The sequence below is a fragment of the Gavialis gangeticus genome, unplaced genomic scaffold (genome assembly GCF_001723915.1).
Source record: "Gavialis gangeticus isolate Ggan-Ray unplaced genomic scaffold, GavGan_comp1, whole genome shotgun sequence".
NCBI classification, from domain to species: Eukaryota; Metazoa; Chordata; order Crocodylia; family Gavialidae; genus Gavialis; species Gavialis gangeticus.
Genome location: NW_017728992.1, coordinates 65625340 through 65646906, shown reverse-complemented (window position 1 = coordinate 65646906; position 21567 = coordinate 65625340). Strand labels below are relative to the sequence as shown.

The window sequence follows — 21567 nt, the reverse complement described above, 5'->3', positions numbered from 1 at the left end:
TAGCTTCACTCTGCCTGTTTAACTGCAGGGTGAGCCCTCAAACAATAAAAAGGATATCAGCAGTTCTTTCAGGTGTGAAGCTGGGGGTGGGGAGAGAAGATGAGGTCTGGTTTAGTTTCAGAAATGATTTGGATGCTTCCCCCTCATGAGCTGCCACCCTTCTGAAAGCCTGTTGCCCCTAAGGCAAATGGAGAGCCTCTTTTTCCCAAGCATGCTTCTTAAAGCCCTGAAATAGAACAAAGCTCCAATACAGGAATCACAAACTAGAACTTTTACAGGTGTGCCTAGCACTAACACATGTGTTCAGGTGTCCTGTGGTCCTGATTGAGAATAGCTGGCCCGATTGGTGTGAATTCATTCCATTGCAAGCTTCCAGGCAGGGAGATGAAAGCTGGATGCTTAGTGGGGAAGTCAGAGACCTCTGCTACAGCCTGCTAACTTTACTTTCAAGAGCAAATTAGATGCTTATCTTGCTGGGATCCTATGACCCCAGCTGACTCCCTGCCCTTTGGGTGGGGGGCTGGACTCGATGATCTTCCGAGGTCCCTTCCAGCCCTAATGTCTATGAAATGAAATCTATGAAACTATGCACCTGTACAGAACATGAGGCACTTACACTAACATTGGTAGGTAAAGCAGGAAATGTGAGAAAGTCCAGATCATGTTACTTAAATCAGTTTGTAGAAGGAGCTGCTTTTTTCAAGTGGAGAACACAATGATTTTGCTGGAGAGGGACTGGGATTTTTCAAAAGCATTCACAGGACTTGAAGTATGGTGTGACTACAGTTACCTTGGGTACCTGGATACTGCAGCATGAGGTCCACCTCAAACTGCTTATGTCAGGGGCGGGCAATTATTTTGGGCAGAGGGCCACTTACTGAGTTTTGGCAAGCCATCACGGGCCGCATGACAGGCAGCCCAGGGCAGATAAATATTCCCTTTCTAAAATTTTTTAGGAGCCCTGTGGGCCAGATAGAATGGCCTGGTGGGCCACATCTGGCCCCTGGGCTGCATTTTGCCCACCCCTGGCTTATGTGTTTATCCTGGGTTTGAAGTGGACTTTTTTTAAGCTCACGTTGTAGCTGCTGCTGCAGTTCCACTGTTGAAGGTGCCAGAGCTAGGTCCCCTGTAACTAGCTTGGGCATTCCAACTTTGGACAACATCTCCTTTGTTGTCCAACCTTCCTCTTGAATTCAGCCTGATTCTCCTGGGCTCCTTTGAGAAGTCCATCCTAGTGGTTCCTGTTTTATCATTTGTTTATTGACAGAAGATACTGAAACCCATGCAGCAAGCTAATCAGCCCTGTGCAAGATGGGCTGTAGTATACAGTGCCTTTCTCCATTTCTTTAGGATAGAGGAAAGTTGATAGAGCCAGGGGGACTTTCAGCTTGGAACCAGACAGAGCGTTCATTTGCTGTGGGATGAGCCCATCTCTAAGGAGACTGGGTGATGTGAACCTCTACCAGCTCTTGCTGAGCAATAACTATGCCTGGGCCAGGAGTGGTGACTTCTGGAAAGTCATCACTGAAAGTAATATATATATAATTAGTGCAGGGACTAAGGACACAGAGAGAATCCAAACTTGTAAACATCTAGGCTTCTTCATCTGGCAAAATTATCTGCCTCTGTCACGCAGCCAACTGTCAGGATGCTTCCACAGGCCCAAGTTTCTCCCTGCTCTTCTGCTGCTTGTCTCAAGGAACATGTGCCCCTGAGATGGCTCCTTTTCCTTGCAAGCCTTAGTTCCACCTGCCATCACATCAGAGCTTGCAGCTGCAGCAGGGAAATCTTTGCTGGTTCCAGGAGTCTCCCTCTTGCATTGTACAATATTATGGGTCTCCTCCTCCAAGAAGAGGTAAGCCTAAAATATCAGTTATCCTGAAATCACGCTTTATCACAGGCAATTAATAAGGCAACAACATAGCAAAAGATGTATATAGGAGAGAGAAATTTGTGCAAGAAAAAATAACTCTACAATTTGAGGGCAAGGTTACAGAAATACAGCTGATTAAACTCTTATCCTCTTGTCTGACTATGAAGATGTCCTTTTGAGAGCCTTGTTAGCATTTCCAGAGACCAGCTTTCTTGCTGACTCTTACCGGCCCCCACAGTTAGGAACCAAGATTCACCCTCAAGATATGGGAGGATCCAAAGACCACTTCTTGCCAACAGACATCTCCTAAGTACCTTTAAGCAACACCAATCTTTACTGTACTATTCATTTTTCAGAGTCCTCCAGATGTTTCTTCCTGTCTGGGGAATCTCAAATTCCCCCAGATAATGACCTTTCCCCCTTGAATGTCCTTGTTATTGTGTATGGCTAATACTTTTCACTCCAACCTAATCAATATTTTGGGTGCTTACCCTAGAAACTAGTTGCATCCCTTTTTCAATACCCCTTTAGTCCAAGCACCGGGTTTTTCTGACAATTGTTCTTCTTGGAATGCAATTGGCCATCTTCACTAGCATCATGGAAAGTGGAGTAGAATGAGCTGCCTTTGTTCTGAAATCTGGAGTCAGCACAAAATAGACAGTTATTTACTGGTACCTGAATGGGAGAACACATAGGCATCTTTAATTTAGTTTGTCACAGACCCATCACCAAAACAGGAATGATTTGCGGGGATCAGTGTATCATACAGAGGTACTTGTCCAGAGTTTGATTTAATACCCTTGTGTGTTAGCTTTTGAAAGCTAACAATAAGCAGTGTCCATTTTTATCTCTGTAAAGATTGTGCTATTTTTTAAGTAGGCTTGTAATTTTTGTAACACAGGCTATAGTCTTTTGATTAAGCTAACCAGATCACAAAGGTGATTTTTTTTTTTTCTCTAGCTAATTGCTATTTGCCGGTCTGAGGAGCTATGGCATACAGGGAGAAGGCAAAACACTTTACTAATCTGTTTGCAGTGTTTAAAATGATCTCCCCTCTCTAGTTACAAAAGAAGCATCCCTGTAATAAAGTGCCAGTTTATTGAAACATGGAGCCTTTAAAATTGTTGTGAGGGTTATTTGTAGCTAGGTTTGTTTAATTCTCTTTGTGCTGATGTTTGTTTATGAATATACTCAAATGGGAAAGATTATTTCCAAAATAGTTGTCTCTTTAAATGACCTGATGCGGAACTAAGCCTCACTCTAGTTAACATATGCAGCAGTCTATTAATGTAATAAATGAGACGTGAGAGTCCTCTCTTCTCTGAACCAGCCCTGACAGGAAAGGCACAGATGGGGCTTTCAGCTACCTGCATAAACACCACATGAGGGGTATGTGTGGTCTCTCAGTGTTTTAACTGGGGGACATACCTTTGGCTTACAGAACACTTTATTTTTGGCAATGTCACCAAAGGGGCAAACTGCATTAGGGACAAACTGGCAGAACTCAAAACTCAGTTCACTCCACCTTAGAAAAGAGCTGGCTCTAAGAATCTATTAAGAGAGCAACAGTCCACTATTTTATGTACTATTGCTCCTGGCTACTAATGAGGTGTGGTGAATAGAAAGAGAGCTTTTCGAACCCTGTCTCTGGAGACCAAGGACATCTTGTTCTCTTGAAGGCTGTGGTAACTCTGATTCAGGAAATGCTGGACTTGTCTGTTGTACAATGACAAGGTGACCTGCTAGCACTGTATGGGCTTACACTCTAATACCTTTATTTTACTGAAAGGATTGTTCTTGCTGTTGCCAAGTGATACAGAAGAGACCCTGAAATGCTTCCAGCTTTGATTCTTGCAGTCTGCTGTAGTTCTGCTTCCATATCTCAGGACTAATTTCCCCCCCTGCCTCCCCTGCACCTTTTTGATGTACTGAATAAGAAGGTATTCTACCCCTACTTTCAGCTTGGCCATACTGGGCTCTCCTCCCACCAAAGGCCATAGGATCCATCTTCTTCGTCTCCTCTGTCTTAGCTATTTCTGTGTGTGACTGCATGCTTTCAAACACACATGATTAAAAATCTAATATGTGAAAATGTCATGCCAGGGCTATATCATAAATAGTGAATGAATCTGCTGACATTCAGCTGGGGAGGAGAGGCTATTTGTGTTCCTCTGCCAGTACCCTGTGATTCACTCTGCAATGGGAATAAAAGGCAAATAGAAGTGTCAGCAGAGACTGTGGCAGAAGGTGAGGAGGAAATACTGATGTTGAAGTGAAGCAATCACTATGCAGTGCAGTAGGAGAAAATGGACATAAACTTCGTGAGAGTGTATTCATCAAAGTGGACATGACAAAACCAGTGGTTGCCAATCATAACTGGAAAATCTGATTTCTCCCATGCTCATTTCAGAGAGAATGGATTTATGGTAAAGCAGTTTTTGTTGTAATTGCAAGTCTAATAAGGACGAAAGAAAAATAAAAACCGTTCACAGTATGTGTAAGGATTTGATAGATGACAATTAGGTGCAGGTGGTATCTCAGGGTTTTAAGAGAGACAATCCATTAACATTTTAGTTGTGAAAGTGACAGCATCCAGTCTTTGTATTGGAAAGTGTTTCTTGAATTTTGAAAGTCTGAGTTGGGAGGAGAGGGTGTTAGACATATGATACAGTTGTCTAGTGGACTATGTAAGATGAGGGAACAGTGAGAATGATAACAAGCCAGAAATGTGGTCGAGGTCTTATTTGCTTGTGTGGGCTTCTGTGCTAGGTAACTTATGGAACAGACTGGTTCATCACCAGGGTTCAAATCAGCATCTAAAGCGCTTGAGGTCTGGGCTACCTGAGTAAGTGGTAGATATGATAGGCTGTTGTTTCCATATGAGCCTGCTGTTATGGAAGCACTGGATGCGAGTGAATTTCACAACTGCTTATTTGATTGAAGAAGAATGTTGAGACTTATTTTTGGCTTAATCCTTGGCTCTAGAGGCATGTGCACTTTAGGGGTTATAGATCATTCTGCCACTTCTTCCACAACTGACTGTCATTGTACCTCCATTCATGTCTTTCCTTTCCCCTCCACCCCACTTCTATCTTCTTTCCTAGCTCCTATCTCTCTCAACCTATTCCTGTGCTCCTCCCACTTCTGCATATGACTCCCATGTTTCCTCCTCCTCCAACTCATAGTAGTGTAATGACTCATGCTTATTACAGTGTCAAAATATATTAAACCAAAGAAGGGGTTATAGGGCAATATAGTAGAGCGCTTGGTTTGTTTCAGCCAATCACAAACAACTGGGTCATCTCATCTCCCAGGCAAAGATGTCACCAGAGAAATCATTTCATGTGTTTTTAAAATGAATTGTAGCTTTTATTCACTTTTAGAAAATGGGTAAACGGATATAGTTTTTTCCATAAAATTGGATTTATTCTTTTACTTCAAATGCAGCATTCAGCAAAATATAAGTGGAGAGATGGGAATAACTAAGAGAGATTGGAGTGATCATTTTAATTTCATCCAGTGATCTACACTGCAAGACCTGAAATGTCACACTCTCACTATGCACAATCTTTAATTAAACTTTGCATTGAAAAGGTCAGAGTGGTCTGTCTTCCTGCTGCCTACACACTAATAGCCTGACAGCAGTAGAGGAAAGAATAGTAAACAAGGCTCCTTCTGTCTTGAAAATAGTTAACAACCTACCTTATTTTATCTTTGGGATATAATGCATGCAACACACAACAAGCAACTGTGAATGATGCAGCTATATTTCTATTTTGGTGCTACTGCACACCACATGAGCAATTGCCAGACCTCGCTCCCTGCGATGAAAGCACTTGCTGTCTCTACTTATTTTTAACCAGTACAGTGCATGTGATTTCCACCCCCACAATCTTCTTCTCCTCCTCCCCCCTGTCTTTTTTTTTTTAAATACAAGTTGTACTACGCTCACTAAGCCATGGGTGTGAGGCAGTCGCCAAATAGACACAGAATTTATTTCATTTCAGTCTCTGACTTTTGGTTGCAAAGGTATGTTATTATTATCCTTCTTTTATAGTCTTAATCCTTGGGCATTTCAAAATGTGTGTCACTAAAGAAATCAATCTTTCTGTGCTCACTTTTGTAGAATTAAGAACATTGTATTCAATGCTCTCAACCTCCTACAATAATGATTCCAGATTTGCTATTAAAAACACACAAACAAACCCTCCTCCTAACTTCTGTACTTCTTAAGTCCATAAAAGTTTTCAAAGGCCCAGAGCTCTTGAACCATCAAGGCAGGGAGAACTGTCACTCTCAGATTTCTGCTTTTTGGTAAGACAGAATCTATTTTTGTGAGCCTGCCTCAAGGTCATTGCCATCAGATCCCATGCTCCATCTTGGCCCTGTGATTGAAATTGATTCTTTTTCTGCACCGCTTCTATTGTCAAAGTGCTTGTGGATTCCTGCATGCCAAGCAACTAAGCAGTACCATTTTCTAATACACCTTTGAAATAGAAGTTTTGAAGTCCTAAAAAAAAAAAAAAAAATGACAAGTTGAAAGGACTGACCAGGGAGCTCTCACTTTTTTTTTTTGTGATTAGTTCATATATATCTTTTTTTTTTATTTAATCCATTCAAAAATAGACAGAACTATAAGGTGGCACATGTTGTCAGAGAATACAAAGTTCACACCTTTGTACACTTTAATTCATGGTTTAAGCCAGTGATACAATAGCCTCATTTGAAGGGGGAGGGGGAAAAAAGTAGTTGGGTAAGTGTCTACATAAAGGTATTCTGAGTACAGATAGATTTCTCTATTGTCTATAAAAATATAACAATAACATTTTAAAATATTTTTAATGGGTATATTAAAGGTCAATGAATGGGATTCAGGTGAGACAGAATGCTATGAACTAACAATTTCACTGTAAACCACGGTTGATGATTTCCTTCCTCATAAGGCCCAAATGTGTATCTGTGTCTTTCTGAGTTTTAAAAAAATATATGACAAAGACTTGTAAGGGACATGAAACTTAACAGCAGCTGAGGATAAGGGGCATTCTTCTTAAATGAAAATTATTTTGCACCTTCCTAATGCATTTTTTTTATGATAAAGTTTGCTGATGGAAAAAGATGGTGTAATTGGAGGTCTGTGTGGGTTGGCAGTACATTTAGGTCTAAAAATATCAGTTTCCCTTATGGATATGGTGTTAGGAATTAAGACAAAAGTCAAAACATAGGCAGTCTAGTGTCCTGTGTATATACCTATTTGCACTACTATTTTTATAAGGACCACGGACAAGGACAAGACTACCAGTCCAAATCCAGAAGAGGATTAGACTCCCTGTGCAGCAGGACTGGAGAGTTAAGTAACAAGAAGCCAGACAACATTATAATATTAAAAATGACCAGAAAAAAAATCCCAAAAACTTTAAAATAAAGCATATTTTAGGGTTTCCAAGGTACAGTTGGTCTAAATGTGCTCAGTGTTCTCAAACTACACAATCTGATAAATTAAACCTGCTTGATTGTGTTTTTCTGTGTGGTCATCTGTTCACTTTTAAAATACAGAATTCATATCTGAACACTTAAATCCACTGCTCAAAGCATTAATCACCCAACTTCATTCTTTTGCCAATTCTAAATTTCTGTTGGATAAAGTTTCCAATCAGCATCTTTCTTATAGAGCAGAGCACTTTCTGCTGTGCTGTAAACACAAAAAAATCAGATGCTCACACAAGCTGACTTTTTCAAATTAAGTGATTTATAAATTAAAAAGGAAAATGTCAGGTTTCAGATAAAGGTTGGATGTTTTGAACTTTGGACAAAGTGACAGGTATCTTTGAGTCTCCTGGCATTGGTGCTTTTGTGACTGGGTGTGCGTGGGCTTTTATATCTGCTATTCTCTCTTTAAACCTTTGCTGAAGGTACTTTTCTTCTTTGGAGTAATTCTTTGCAAATGCAGACATCAGCAGACATGCTGCCATCGTGGTCCCTCCAATACAAAATAAAATTGCTCCTGCCAGCTTACATATGTCAAGAGAACCATTAAATTGAATAGCATGGGTATCTACAACAACAAAATCTTCTGCCCCAAGAGCTTCGATTTTTGGTGGCACAAGAAAACCCACCATCAGAACTGTTAGCCCTATCAGCATAAAAACTGTCCCGGAGATGAGTCCGACCTAGAAAACAAGCAGGTTTAAAAATTAATAATATTTCACAGTTTCTCTCGTTTAATATGTTGACATATACAGCTAATATTTTCAATGCATGCAAAGTATTTGGCAAGCTAACCAGCAGGCAGGCAGACCTTTTCTTTTAGGTCCCTTATAACTTGACTCAGAATTAAAATGTGTAGCTGTTATAGCAGTATTTGAATTGCTTCTACAATGGCTATTGATGTAAATGCATATATGGCAGTTTCCAAGAAAAAGAAATATATTACATCCTGTAAAGTGTGTGTTGTGTCTTGCTGTACACTTAAAATAACCTATTACTGTGATGCCATAAAAACTTTGTCATAGTGGAAGTATTTTGGCACCCAAAGTCTCTTCATTCAGTTTTTCCTAATAAACTACATTGTATATTGTTCTGCATGTGATACTTACTGGCTCCTGTCCATGAGACATCTCTCTCACAGAGGTTAATTTACATGGCTTATTTACAACCCACTGCTAATCTTTCTGCCAGATTTCAATTATAAATGCAAAACTTGATTTCTCCATAGGATTCCAGAGTTTTTTAGTAACCCAGGCCCTTATCACTTCATGATAGTTTGATCATACATTCCTGTGTAGGTTGTTACCATGAATGCCAATGGCAGCTATGCACTGAATATCAAGTAACAATACATTTATTTATACATTTCAGTTATGGCCAAGAAGTCTTTAAGTGATTAGTCATTCAATATTTGGATGCCCAATTGTAAATACATTAGATGCACCTCATTTTCATAGTGTCAACGCTCAAGAATTTGAGAAAATTGATTTCTGTCATGTACTGCAAGTCAAGCAGCCAAGATTACTAGTTACTTTTGAAAACCTTGGCCTATGTTTTTGTACAGTTTTAGATACTTCCTCCCCCCCCATTGGGTAATGGATAGTACCTTCCAGAATGCAGAGCTCCACCTGCTGGGCGATCTCTGGATCTGAAAATCATCCTCATACTCCCAAATGGAAGCTGTGCAATCCTCATAGAACTGGTGCAGGTAGGATCGAACTCCATAGCGATGGTAACCTCCCTCTGCACTACCTTGTGCTTGCTTGGACCCACAGATGTCTGCATACGAGCTCATTCTTCTTTTCTGCAAAGGGATTCCACATCAGTCATTACCAGACAGTACTGCTCCAGGTACTCTGTTGAGATGAATTCTTGAAGACCCCAACTAAGGGCTTTATTCTGGCCAAGCACTCACTCCTGGGTTCTCAGATCCCTTTGCAGTTCATAGATATTTACAGTACTACTGCACCTTAGAGATGCAACTGAGTGTTTCTTGTGGCATTCCTAGAACCAGAAATTCACAGTTCAAAGGGAAATTACTTAAATTCAGGATGGGGAGTCATCACTATCACCCTCCAGCTCCAGCCCAAACACTATTGCCTCTGCTAGCCATAGTTTGTTAGTTACATGCACCATTTCAGAACATCACAGAAACTTTTGGATGTCTATCTTGTTTGATTCTGTGAAACAAGTTTTAATAATGGGATAATATGCAGCTGTAATGTGTAGTTATAGAGGACCTGATCATGAAGTTTAGCCTTAAACAACTTTGGTTCTGAGGAAAAAAAATTCTGATTTCTCAAAAGATTTGTTTGCCTTTGACCATCAAAAAGAAAACTGATTAGGAACCAACTTGAAAGTGACTAATTTATTTTAACTAAACACACTGAGGAAAATGGGAACAGTAAAAACCTGTGGAGTAAGTCACAGCCGCACTAAAGTCAATGCCAAAGCTACCATCGACTTGAATAAGGTTAGGATTTCACCTACTGTGAAAAATACATATAGAGTTCCTAATTCTTTCCTTTCTAACAGAAGTATTAACAATGCACACATTTTATTTCTTAATCATGCAGGCCAACTATGAACACACTTATAAAACCAGAACTTCAGATGGTTTAATTAGAGGTACACAAGTGTTATTCAAAGACTTGTTTCAACTATATCTCTCTGAAATACTTCTAAAATGTTGTCTATTTAAAGACACATTAATATCTTTTTATGGACTGAGCATGATCAGAAGGCATCAGCTTTAAGTAACATAATTGACTTCCTATAACAGGGAACCAATGTAACTCAACAAGGAAACAATGCTTTAAAATGCTTGTTGTAGGCTAGGTTCTCAACAGAAAGCCTCTTTTAAACAAAACCTCCTTCCATGGGCATCTAGCCCTCTTCCATTTCAGGAACTGCAACAAGGTGATGACAAATACATGGGCATTTATACATGTCTCTGGGGGCGGGGGAGAGGAGGGCACTTTAATTAGAGTGTATGGGTGTCCCCACACCGAAAAATGGTGGAGGGGGCTTTAGTTAAAGCACACCCACCAACATTTTTCAGCATGGGGATACTGGAGCATGGTAATTACCACACTCCATCCAACTCTGTTAATTGAGTCTGCTCCAGTGCACTTTAATTACACCATAATCTGAGCAGCCTTGATGCAGGTGTATAGGTGCCCCATGGGATATCTCTGACTACAGACTACTTGCTTTACACACCTTAAAGGAGATGGGCAAATACTGCAGCATTCATCTAAACAATGCAAAAATTTAAAGTATGGTCATTAGATGGCAGACTGAGGTTCTTGGCAGTAGTCTTTAAGTCCCTTGGAATCTGGTTAGTTCTGTGGGTAAATGATGGGGAATATTTTGCTCTCTTTCCATGCATTGTCAATAGTATTTGTTTTGTATTTCATAATTGCAGCAAGAGAAATTTAGGTTGGACATTAAGATGAACTTTCTTACTATGAGGGCAGTTCAATATTGGAACAGGCCATTCAGAGAAGTTGTGGACTCTCTATCTTTGGAGACTAGAAGATCAGGTTAGACAAACACTTGACTGGGATGGTTTAGTTAGGAATGATCTCCTCTTGGCCAGCTGGTTAGACTAGATGGTCTCCCTCGTAACTCGACTATTCTATGATAATCCTTCCATTAGAATACAGAATTTCTGTATCATGATCTGTGGAAAGGCCTTTTGGGCTGGTTAAATTAGTCTGTGAAGCTTCACTCTTCCCTGGTTAGTTTGCTTCTAATAGTTGAGCTAGCTCAGTTGAAACTAATTAAGGTACCTCTATGCTGCAGACAAGATGGTAACTTTTTCTAAAGGCAACGGCCAAATTATGGCCCAACAGATCAGGTATAATGCCCATGAGATTAACAAGGCTATACAAGTTTCCTGCCTGAGATTTAGAGCCTGCCCTTCTTTCCCATTGGACTCCATGTTTTCTACTTTGTGCTCAGTATGCTTGTTCTCCCCTCTCAAGGTGTTTCCAAGTCAAGAAAAAGCTGGTCTCACTTTTCTGATCTGTGGACTGGTTAGAACAGCACTTCCTCCCCCCTTGATATGTTTCAACTCGGGAACTCCCCTTCTTAGCTACAAAGGTAAAATGTGTGTGGATTTGTCTCATGAAAGCAGCAATTAAGCTGGAGGGAGCCCCAGAAAGCACAGACAATCCTGAATGCTTTTGGAAGTTTATACCCTACCTGTCTGAACAAGAACAACCTAGGACCTACATTGTCTTGCTTGAAATGCACAGAGCAAATTAGACAGCATATGGGAGGATTATTCATCTCTTCCTGAAAGTATAACTGGTAAGAAGATCTTATTACAGGTATTACTGACAACTTGTAAAGCTGTAAAACATTATTAGGTAGGCCTTGCACACACAGGATAACTTGCATGTCACAAACCTTGACATTTTCCACTAACATGGAATATTTTTTTATTGCTGTTTGCTGCAAGCCTTTTTGTTGTGCTATAAGCTTTAATCTTTATATGTTCTCAAGCAAAAGTGACACGTGTCAAATTATAGGGTTAACCATTGTAGAAAAAACTCTTAAACAACATTTTTTAATAAACAGAATATTTTTATAGTCCATTTGTTGTTCAGTGTCTGAACAGTTCTGTTTGTTCCTTTGGAAACTTGTCTGCTGTTTTTATTCCTTACCTAAAAATCAAGGTCATGTCTTTTTTATAATCACAGCCATATACCCAGCAACTGACTAGCTGTAATTTTGACACAGGGCAATGATTCCAACCATCTTTTCCCCCACAAGTCATCCTCCCTGCTTCAACCCCAAAGATCCTGTAAAGATATTCCTTTGTAAAGAAGAAAAGGGAGGGTACAAGTACAGAAAACAGCATTCTCTAAAGTAATGAAATAACTGTAAAAGCAATAATTTGCTTATTAATAAAGGTTTTCCATCAGGAGACAGCAAAAGGCTTCAATAATGACAGAAGAGGAGCAAAACTATATGCAATAAAAATAAGAATGTGCTTAATAGTTTGATAGCTTCAGGGGTTTTAAAATGCCTCTCAAACACTAAATTAGCTCAATCATAACCTGTGTGGTAGAAAACTGTGCCATGCCTATTCTACAGCTGAATGAAATGAGTCAGACAAAATCAAATGACATGAATAAAACCATATAAGAAGCTAGCAGTAGACTCAGGAATCATGGCTGCTAAGCCTATGCATCAGGCAGGTTATTTTGCTAGACTTGCCATAACTATGGCTAATCATTTCCATAACCTTCTTATTTGCATAGCTCTGTCATACCTAGGTCAATATTGCTATAACCTGCTTTAGACATACAATACTATAATAATAGCTTATTATCCATACACCTCAAAGTGCCCTGTAAACATTAACCACACTTAATTGATAAGGAAAACTAAAGGGACTGATCTGTCCTACAGTGGATCACTTACAGTACAGGAAACAGGCAGCTACTCTCCTGAATCTCTATCCACCTATTTGCAGGGTAACAATGTTTCCTTCAATAAATTATTGGTGCTTGGTTCTCTATTGGCTTGCAGCTTGTGTAATCATCTTCATCAGTGCATAATGAGATGAGTAGGGAAAGCATTTTCCTCTCACTTTTCACAGGTGTAAATGACTTACTAGACCAAGGCAGCAGTCAGGCCTAATGAGCTGGATTCATTGGTATATTGCAATTGCCCTGTGCCTAGCAAAGCAGCCATACAAGTTGGTTAAGCAACTCTAAACTTGGCTTTGTTTCACTAGAATGACTTGAAACTAATGAAGCATATCAATGGATCTGCCCCAATATCTGTAGTTTACTATATTCAGTTCAAGAGAATGGAATGGAAGAGGAAGTGGACTTAGATTAGTTATGTCAAATTAGTCAAATTAATTATGCACCACTTGGGGAAAAAAAATCCCTCATGGTTGCCTTTGTTGTAACCACATTGCGTATAGGTCGAGACAGGTATGGTATCATTTGTTGTTTTTAATTCTTGAAAGGGAATTGGCCCAGGAGAAATCACACATTCTGGAATTATTTATTTTTCCATGGATTTTTGTGCTTGAAAAAGCCTAAAAATTGGATTTTTTTCTTTATAACAGAAAAGCTTAAAATTTTCAGAAAAGGCTTAGCAGACAAAAACCAAGCATGATCTTTTTGTTAGAGTCTAATGAGATGTGACAGAAGGTAGAGTGGAAATGTACCTCATACACTTACTTACTTAGTAATCTCTTGTTCATAAGCTTTCATGAACAAGATATTATTTCATCAGATGCTGATCTACAAGGGGCATCTCTACACTGCCTTCTGCCTGTCTTGAGACAAACATGGTTAACTACCTCTCAGCTGTGACAGATTAGATCATCAACTCATATATCCCTTTTTGAAATGGGGGGCAAGGAGGGGAACTGATTAAGTGTAGCCAGTGCTACTAGCTGCTTTCAAGAAGACATTTTTAATCTCTACTTCACAAATGCATACACATACACAATTAACTTGCAACCTGTTGGAAAAACTATATAGAACTCTGCCTCTCTTCTTGAAGATTCTGTCAAGCTGTAGGCTCAAAAAGGTTTCACCTTCCTGATGGTTTGGAGTAGAGTGACATTCTGGCCTAAGATGCCTGGTCTTCTGACAATGATGGCTTCTGCCTTGTAGTCTGGACAGATCATCTTTCTGGTAAGAAACTAATACGTACTTGGGTATCCTTTGCTAAAACGGATTATTGATTTAACATGGGCGTTGGGACTGAACTTGAAACTTGTATCTGCTCCACAGAAAGTGCTTGCTTTTTTTTTTAGGTTCTATACTTAAACCAATACAGTTATTACAATCCCCTAGAAATATGGTAATGTATGATCAGATCACTGCCTTAGAACATGCAGCTGCATAGTAGCAATCCCTAGCAACTTTAGTTTCCATGGTAAAAGCTTCCCTGTGTTTACTTCAAGGTTTATTACAGAGGCAGTGGTGGTGTGATCAGTTTTGTGAATAGATGCATATAATGTGGAGTCTACTTCAGGGGAAAAAACCCCAACTGAATGAATTCTCAAATTGCTTTGTAATTTATTAATTTTTTTATTGAAGTATAAAAAATGATTACAGATTAGAACATTGCATTTGAAAGATATGCCAAAGCAGAACAAAGAAAACAAAAAGGCAGTGATGCTGTCAACACATGCACACACAACTATGAATCTGAAAAACATAAAACACAGTCTAAGAGAGGTTCTTATGGCTGAAGTCTGCTCCCCCATTCTCATGATGATATACACTGTGACCTTTCTATTTGCAAAAGGATTGTTTTTTCCTGTTTTACCTACAGAAAGAGAGCCCAGAAGCAGTGGATATTAGAGAAAATAAAACAGACACCGAATAACATTTAATGGGACAGTCTTTTTGCTGCTTAAAATTTATATCATTACCCATTATTTTCTAAGGCTAGAGGTATGCTAAATATGATTTGTACTCCAGTATGGTGAAGGGGGGAGTCCTTCCACTGACTTAAGAGGATATGGATCTTGTCTTCAGTGTAAAAGCCTCCTGAGGAGTCGGTTGGAAATTGTTCTATGACCTGGATAAGGAAGTATGATATTTCAGGGCACCTCATTACCCTTCTATGTAGAGAACTCTGGCCTCTACTTTATGCATGGGGAAGAAAGCAGCAGTTATTTCTCATTTTATGAATACACAGGGAACTAAGCACCTTAATTCAACTTGGACAATGCAGAGGAGAAAGTAAAGTAAAGCAAGGAAAAAGTAGCTGTGCAAATTCTTCAATTCATTGGACAAGGAGGAAGCAGAGACCATCTTGAAACTATGCCCAGATCAATGCAACTGCAAGGTGCCCTTTCCTGAGGGCTCCTCATAACTCCCCAGTCTTGTGCTCAGTGCCTTGGTGAGTAATGAGGTTATTGTGCAAAATCCTGCAAATTAAAATCTAACACTGTCCCTTTTGCTCTGCTTACATGCTTTTAGGAACAACTGAGCAAGGTTAGGCTCACTTCTGATGTCTTAAAGAAGGTTAAAGCTGACCCCCCAGCATTGTCTCAGTGCCTTCCTTTCCATTCTATCCACCGGGAACAGCTATGTTAGTGGAACACAACCCCCTTACCCATCCCATCCAGCTGATGGACCCCTCCCCCTTCATCTCCCCAGCAAGGACAGCCCCCCACACGGCGGTCGTCGGTTTTTAAAGAAGAAGCGATGGCTGTCGCCTTCTCCCCTCCCATCCCGCAAAGAGGGGTGATCAGGTGCCGGGGGCCGGGACGCTCTTGAGCCAGGTCTGGGGCCTCGTTTTTGATGCCTGATCTGCTGCCGCGAAGGAAAGCAAAGCCCTCCCTTGAGCAGCCTCCTCCGAAGAGGCTGAGCTCCGTGAGCCTCTCCCAGACCAGCGAGCCCCTGACTTTCCGGCCCGGCCCTGGCGACGCTGTCCGCGGTGCTGAAGCCCGGCCCCGGCCGGCTGGAGCTCCCGGGCAGCCGGGCCCCGCGGCGGGCGCTGTCCGCGGTGCTGAAAACCGGCTCCAGCCCGGAGCAGCCGGGCTCGGCGGGAGCCATTCACCTGCCTGCCTCGGCCAGGCTAATCTGAGCCGCTTCTCCCCAGCAAAACACGGCTCCCTGTTTTGTCCCCCTCCCATCGCTGCCGGTCTCCCCGAGCAGCCGCAGCCCCTGTGCTGGAGCCGGGAAGGCTGCCGTCTCCCTCCGCCCGGGGAAGGACTGGGGCTCGTGGGCAAGGGAAGCCGGGTCCTGCCCAATCCCCACAGAGCAAAGGGACTCCGTTACCTGTTCCTCCTCCTCCTCCTCCCGCGCCTCCCCGCCGGCCGAGCCCAGGCAGCTGGGCTAGCTGCGGCTCTCTCGCTCGGGTCCCATCTCCACTCTGAGCCACTCCAGCCCCCCACACCACGTATACCTCAGCCCGGGGCCAGGCTCGCCCTGTGCCTGCGCACTGAGCAGCAGCCGCCGCCTCCTCCCGTCACCCCTGCAGCAGAGGCTGGCTGCCGCCTGTTGCTGTGTGCCTGGCTTCTCACTGCACTTCCCAGGGCTTTACACAGCCTCTGTGGGGGCAAAGGGGGTGGGGCGGGGGGGACGGAACACACAGCATACTGTGCCTTGGCCTCTCGAGGCCATGCCGGAAGGGACAGTCAGCCAGGGAGACTTGCTTGCCCCCAGGTCACACAACAGAAGCCTCGCTTCAGGTTGGGTTATGAACCTAGAGCTCCCTTGGGTGCTGACACTGGCTGCATTTCTTCCTGGCAGGGCTGTCTCCCTCTTCTCTGAAGCACTGGGGCCACAGCAGTGCTCGGGCCATGTCCCTGCCTTAAAAGTACAAAAAAAACTCCAAATAAACAAACAAGAAAAGGACATTAGGGAACACTCACCCAGCCTTAGCACCAGTGGGTCTCCAGGGACTCAAGCAAGGTGCTATGGACACCCGATACGGCTCACAAAGGCTTTGTTAGATGCGGCACTTTCAGGTGTTTAAATGTTGGTGGATATTAGTGCCAGTTTCGGTTTGGAGCACGTCAGGCCAGTAGGGGCCTTGAGGACTAAAAGGTAAGGATCTCCCTCCTCTCCTCTCCCTTTCTAGGAGTCCTCCCTGCCCCCTGGGGCTTTCTCTGTTCCTTCCCTGCCCCCAGGGTTCCCCCTGCTTCTCAGGGTTCCCTGCTGCCCTGACCTGCCCCACTCTATGCCTAGGGCTCCCCTCCTGCACCTTGGGGTCTGCCCCGGATCCCCCACCCTGGGGCTGCCCTCCCTGACCCTCATGGCCCACCTACATCTCCTGGGTCCCCCAGCTTACTTGTGGCCACCTGCCCAGTCCACAGAGAGGCAGTGGTGGTGATGGCAGCTGTAGCCAAGAATGTAGGTTCCCTTTCCCTGCCTGCTTCCCTGGGACAGTGTCAAGTAAGCTGGGACTGGAGAAGTGAGCAAGGATCTGGGTGCTGGGGGGAGGTGGGGGATTGAAGGTTTGATCTGGTGGGGGTGGGGCAGCAGGCCAATCTCAGCTGGTTGGGGATGGGATCGAGGGGTGGTGCCCTGGTAGGGAGGGTTGGGTAGTGCAGTGGGCTCTACCTGGGCCAGTGAGTGGGTGGGTAGGGCCTTACACAAATGTGTAGCCTACAGTGGCTACATGCTAGTGCAACATGAGCTGGGTAACACAGATTAGAGATTAACCTAACCTGGAGTGGCATAACATTAAACCACATAAAGAATGCTTAAAACTAATTTCACATGTAAATGTGTGGACAATCCAGGGGTTAAGAACTCTAGGAACCACTTAAAATTAATGTGTAACAAGGCCCTTGGACACTAAAAGATGAGATGGAATTGGATCTCATTTACATCTCTAAGTCTGCTTAGGTCACTAATAGATAGGGACCTACCTAAATTGTGGTGGAAGTTTGTGGTGCAGTGATATCTTTATTTTTGCTCTTTTTACTCCGATTCCCCCCTGCTCCCTGACCATTGCTGAGTGGCTGAGAGTGGATTCATGCCATGGTTTTTGTCTCTTAGCCACTCAGTGGTGGTGGGGAAGGGTAAGCTGCAAAAAAAGCGAGAATAAGGACATTGCTGCGCTGCAAAATTCTGCTGCAATTTAAGTAGGTCCGTACTAATAGGATCAATAGGATCTGGCTCCGGGGGCTCCAGCTTGGGCCAGAGCCTGACAGAATGCTTCACAGGCTCAAAGGGGCAGCTTGTCTGGAAAGCAGGGGATTGCTGCTGAGAATGCTATCTGTGAAACTCCATCAACAATCACCCTGTGCCACCATCTGTCTGGATCTCAGTAACAGAGAGTGGGGCCTCATTTATAATGGGCTCAGAGATGTGGGTTCTAATGTTGGTTTTGCCCCTAAGTGACTAGGGTGGCCTTGGTCATGCAATCACCTCTGCGCACTGCCTATTTATAATGTAAAACTCCCTGCAGAAAGAACTGTGCACTTGTAGACTTCTGAGCTTTATCTCAGTTGGAGCTTCTAGGCATCACTGTATAAATAACAGTGGGCTAAGATATGTATATATTGATTTTTATTGTCCACTTACAGGGTGTTAAATAGCACAGAGGAACCCAAATTCAGCAATGACCAAGCTTGATGAGCTACCCATGTACAAAGAAAAAGAGGGACTTGAATCACAGGTCTCTACCATCATCATCCCACAGGCAGAACTTCTTAATGCCCAATGAATTTGTCCTTCATGTTTCCAACTTGCTTGGAAGATTATTTCTATTGAATACCATTAAAAATCCAGTGGGAAACAGAATCATGCCAGTTCACCATCTACAGAGCACATTTTGGGCTTGATAATCATCTTGGCTGCTGCCTGCTCCCCCAGCCACTGTATATGGGTGCAACTTCTCTGATTTAGTAAACTGACACCAACATATACCAGTTGAGGATGTGACCTATCATGTTCTTGCTGAGATATCAATAGTGTGGATTGGATAGTGATGAATAGCATAAATAAGGAACTGATCTTTTGCCCTAAATTAGTGCTAGGTCTGTGTCCTTGGGTCTGCAGTTGCAACAGGAGGATAGCACTAGATTCAAAAAATGCTGCAACATGATGCCTTAGAGTACGTGTCTATTAGATTAGGTAGGCATGAATAGAGTGCTTCCCAAGTACTATAGTGGAAGCTGTGACAAGCAGAAAGAAAATACTCCAAGCAATGGGAAAAAACCCTGAAACTGTCCTCTTATACATAGGAAGAAACTAAATGAAAGTAGGATGTGGTATTAGTCTTCATTAGATATTTGGATACATCTTTGTAAGGAATGGAGTTGCAAAGAGTTTAGGAATTTTGGGACAGAAAATAGATTAATAAATTCATAGATGCTAGGGTTGGAAGGGACCTCAAAGGATCATCAAGTTCAACCCCCTGACAGTGGCAGGAAAAACTGCTGGGGTCATGTGACCCCAACCAGGTGTTTGTCCAGTCTCCTCTTGAAGACCCCCAAGGTAGGGGAGAGCACCACCTCCCTTGGAAGCCCATTCCAGATTCTGGCAACCGGTACTGTGAAGAAGCTCTTTCTGATGTCCAACCTAAAGCTATTCTCCATCAGCTTGTGGCTGTTGTTTCTGATTATTCCAAGGAGTGCTCTGTTAAACAGAGCATCTCCTATTCCCTGCTGCCCACCCCCCCAGTGAATCTGTATCCTGCCACAAGATCCCCCTTCAGCCTTCTCTTACAGAGGCTGAAAATGTCCAGGTCCGTCATCCTTTCCTCATAAGGCCTTCCCTGCAGGCCTCCCTTCTCTGGACCCTCCCAAGATTGCCCACATCCTTCTTGAATTGTGCTGCCCAGAATTGGATGTAGTACTCTAGCTGCAGACTGCCCAGTGCCACATAGAGGAGGAGCATCACCTCCCTATACCTGTTTGTGATGCACCTACTAATGCATAACAAAGTGCAGTTAGCTCTGCTAATTGCTTCATCACATTGATGACTCATATTCATCTTGGAGTTGACAATGACTCCAAGGTCTATTTCCAGTGTTGTGCTGCTGAGAAGGTCATCCCCCAGCCTGCAGGTGTGCTGGTGATTCCCTCTCCCTAAGCGTAGCATCTTGCACTTGTCCTTGTTGAACTGCATCCTATTGTTCTCTGCCCACTTCGCTAACCTGTCCTGATATGCCTGGATTCATTTTCTGCCGATCAGTGTGTTTGCTTCGCCCCGTAGTTTGGTGTCATCTGAGAATTTGAACAGAGTGCTTTCCATGCCCTCATCCAGGTCTCTGATGAAGATATTGAACAGCACTGGCCCAAGGACTGAGCCTTGGGGGACCCCACTGCCCACATAGTTCGAGGTTGATACTGACCCGTCCACCACCATTCTCTGAGTATGACCCTTAAGCAAATTTGCCACCCACATGACTGTGTAATTGTCTATGGCACAGCCATTCAATTTGTTTATAAGAATAGGATGGGATACTGTGTCAAAGGCCTTCTTAAAGTCCAAGTAGATGATATCTATCTCAACAGCTGCATATAAGCTTTTAGTGACCTGGTCATAGAAAGAAACAAGGTTTGTCAGGCAGGATCTACCTGCTATGAACCCATGCTGGTTGCCCTTCAGCATTATATTATCCTCAGGACTCCTACAAATGTGATCCTTGATAATTTTTTCAAGCGTTTTCCCAAGGATAGAGGTGAGACTAACCAGTTTATAGTTATCCAGATCCTCCTTCCTCCCCTTCTTGAAAATAGGGACCACATGGGCCTTTTTCCAGTCCTCAGAAACCTCACCTGAGCACCATGAGTGCTCAAACAGTCATGCCAGAGGTTCTGCTATGACACTGGCTAATTCTTTCAGCACCCGTGGGTGGAGCTCACCCAGTCCCACTGAGTTAAACACATCCAGCCCCTACAAGTGTCCATTTACTAGGTCAGTGCTGACAGTTGGAAATCGAACTGGAAATAAATGTAAAGGAAATAAGAAAGAAAATGTAAAGAAATATGAAATCTAATGAGAAGAAATTAGCTGAGAAGCATGACAATTCATTAGTAGATGGGAATTTTAGAATATATCAAGATAGAGAGGAAAAAAATACCAGTTGTTTTGGGAGTGCTAAAAATACCAGGGAGGGGACTGGACCTTTGAAACTCTTGAACATATAAAAATTAGCTGGGTTGTATAGACTATATTAAACTCTTAACTGACTGCAATGCCTTTCTCAGTTTGAATAGTACATGATGCCATAAATAGTCCCATGGAAGGTAGAAAGCAAAGTACTACTCAAATTGAGTGATATCACAATATAGCCCTAAGAGAATTAGCTAATGAAGTATCTGCACCGTTGAATTATTTGTGAAAAAAATCACAGAGGTGACAGATGGGAAAAAAGTAAATAGAACACTCTAGGTGCCAATGAAGGAAGGAAAAGAGGTCCTCATTAGTGGTCCAGAAGGCTAACACCTGACTTCCCTACACTAGGTTGGACCTAGGAATGAAATATGTTCTATCCCATTGCCAACTTCATGAATCATCTGTTTTTTTATAAATAAGTAGCATCTACATATGCTACTTCATTTCCTTTCACAAAACAAGCTATTTCTGCTCATTCAGCTTATTGACAAAAGGGAATAAATAGAATACAACATAAAACACCTATGATTGCATAGCAAATAGCAGTGCCAATTTGTTTGATTAATACCCAGTGAGCCCATATCATTATTAATGTTCTGTCAAATGAGATATTTTTCAATAACTCTGGAAATAACTTTA

General features: G+C 42.5%; 1 protein-coding gene across 3 annotated transcripts; it reads right to left on the bottom strand.

Moving 5' to 3' along the window:
- Positions 1 to 5048: 5048 nt before the first annotated feature.
- On the bottom strand, positions 5049 to 16264 carry NRSN1 (neurensin 1). 3 transcript variants are annotated; one of them, XM_019523662.1, is made up of 3 exons: positions 16132 to 16264; positions 8964 to 9161; positions 5049 to 8040 (listed from the first exon to the last, which is right to left on the bottom strand). In XM_019523662.1, the coding sequence occupies exons 2-3, from the start codon at positions 9150 to 9152 to the stop codon at positions 7642 to 7644; spliced, it is 588 nt and encodes a 195-aa protein (XP_019379207.1). In that variant the 5' UTR covers positions 9153 to 9161; positions 16132 to 16264; the 3' UTR covers positions 5049 to 7641. The 3 variants fall into 3 exon arrangements, with proteins under 3 accessions (XP_019379207.1, XP_019379216.1, XP_019379198.1); XM_019523671.1 differs by lacking the exon at positions 16132 to 16264 and adding an exon at positions 12794 to 12890; XM_019523653.1 differs by lacking the exon at positions 16132 to 16264 and adding an exon at positions 10580 to 10669.
- Between the last annotated feature and the right edge of the window lie 5303 nt (positions 16265 to 21567).

What these genes read in the sequence shown, in the direction of transcription:
- NRSN1 (XM_019523653.1), bottom strand. Translation starts at nt 10,609, where the DNA reads ATGCTGCAGTATTTGCCCATCTCCTTTAAG. An exon ending in ATTTGCCCATCTCCTTTAAG is followed by an intron (nt 9,162 to 10,579) that starts GTGTGTAAAGCA and finishes ATCCCTTTGCAG; the next exon opens with AAAAGAAGAATGAGCTCGTA. An exon ending in GGAGCTCTGCATTCTGGAAG is followed by an intron (nt 8,041 to 8,963) that starts GTACTATCCATT and finishes CTTGTTTTCTAG; the next exon opens with GTCGGACTCATCTCCGGGAC.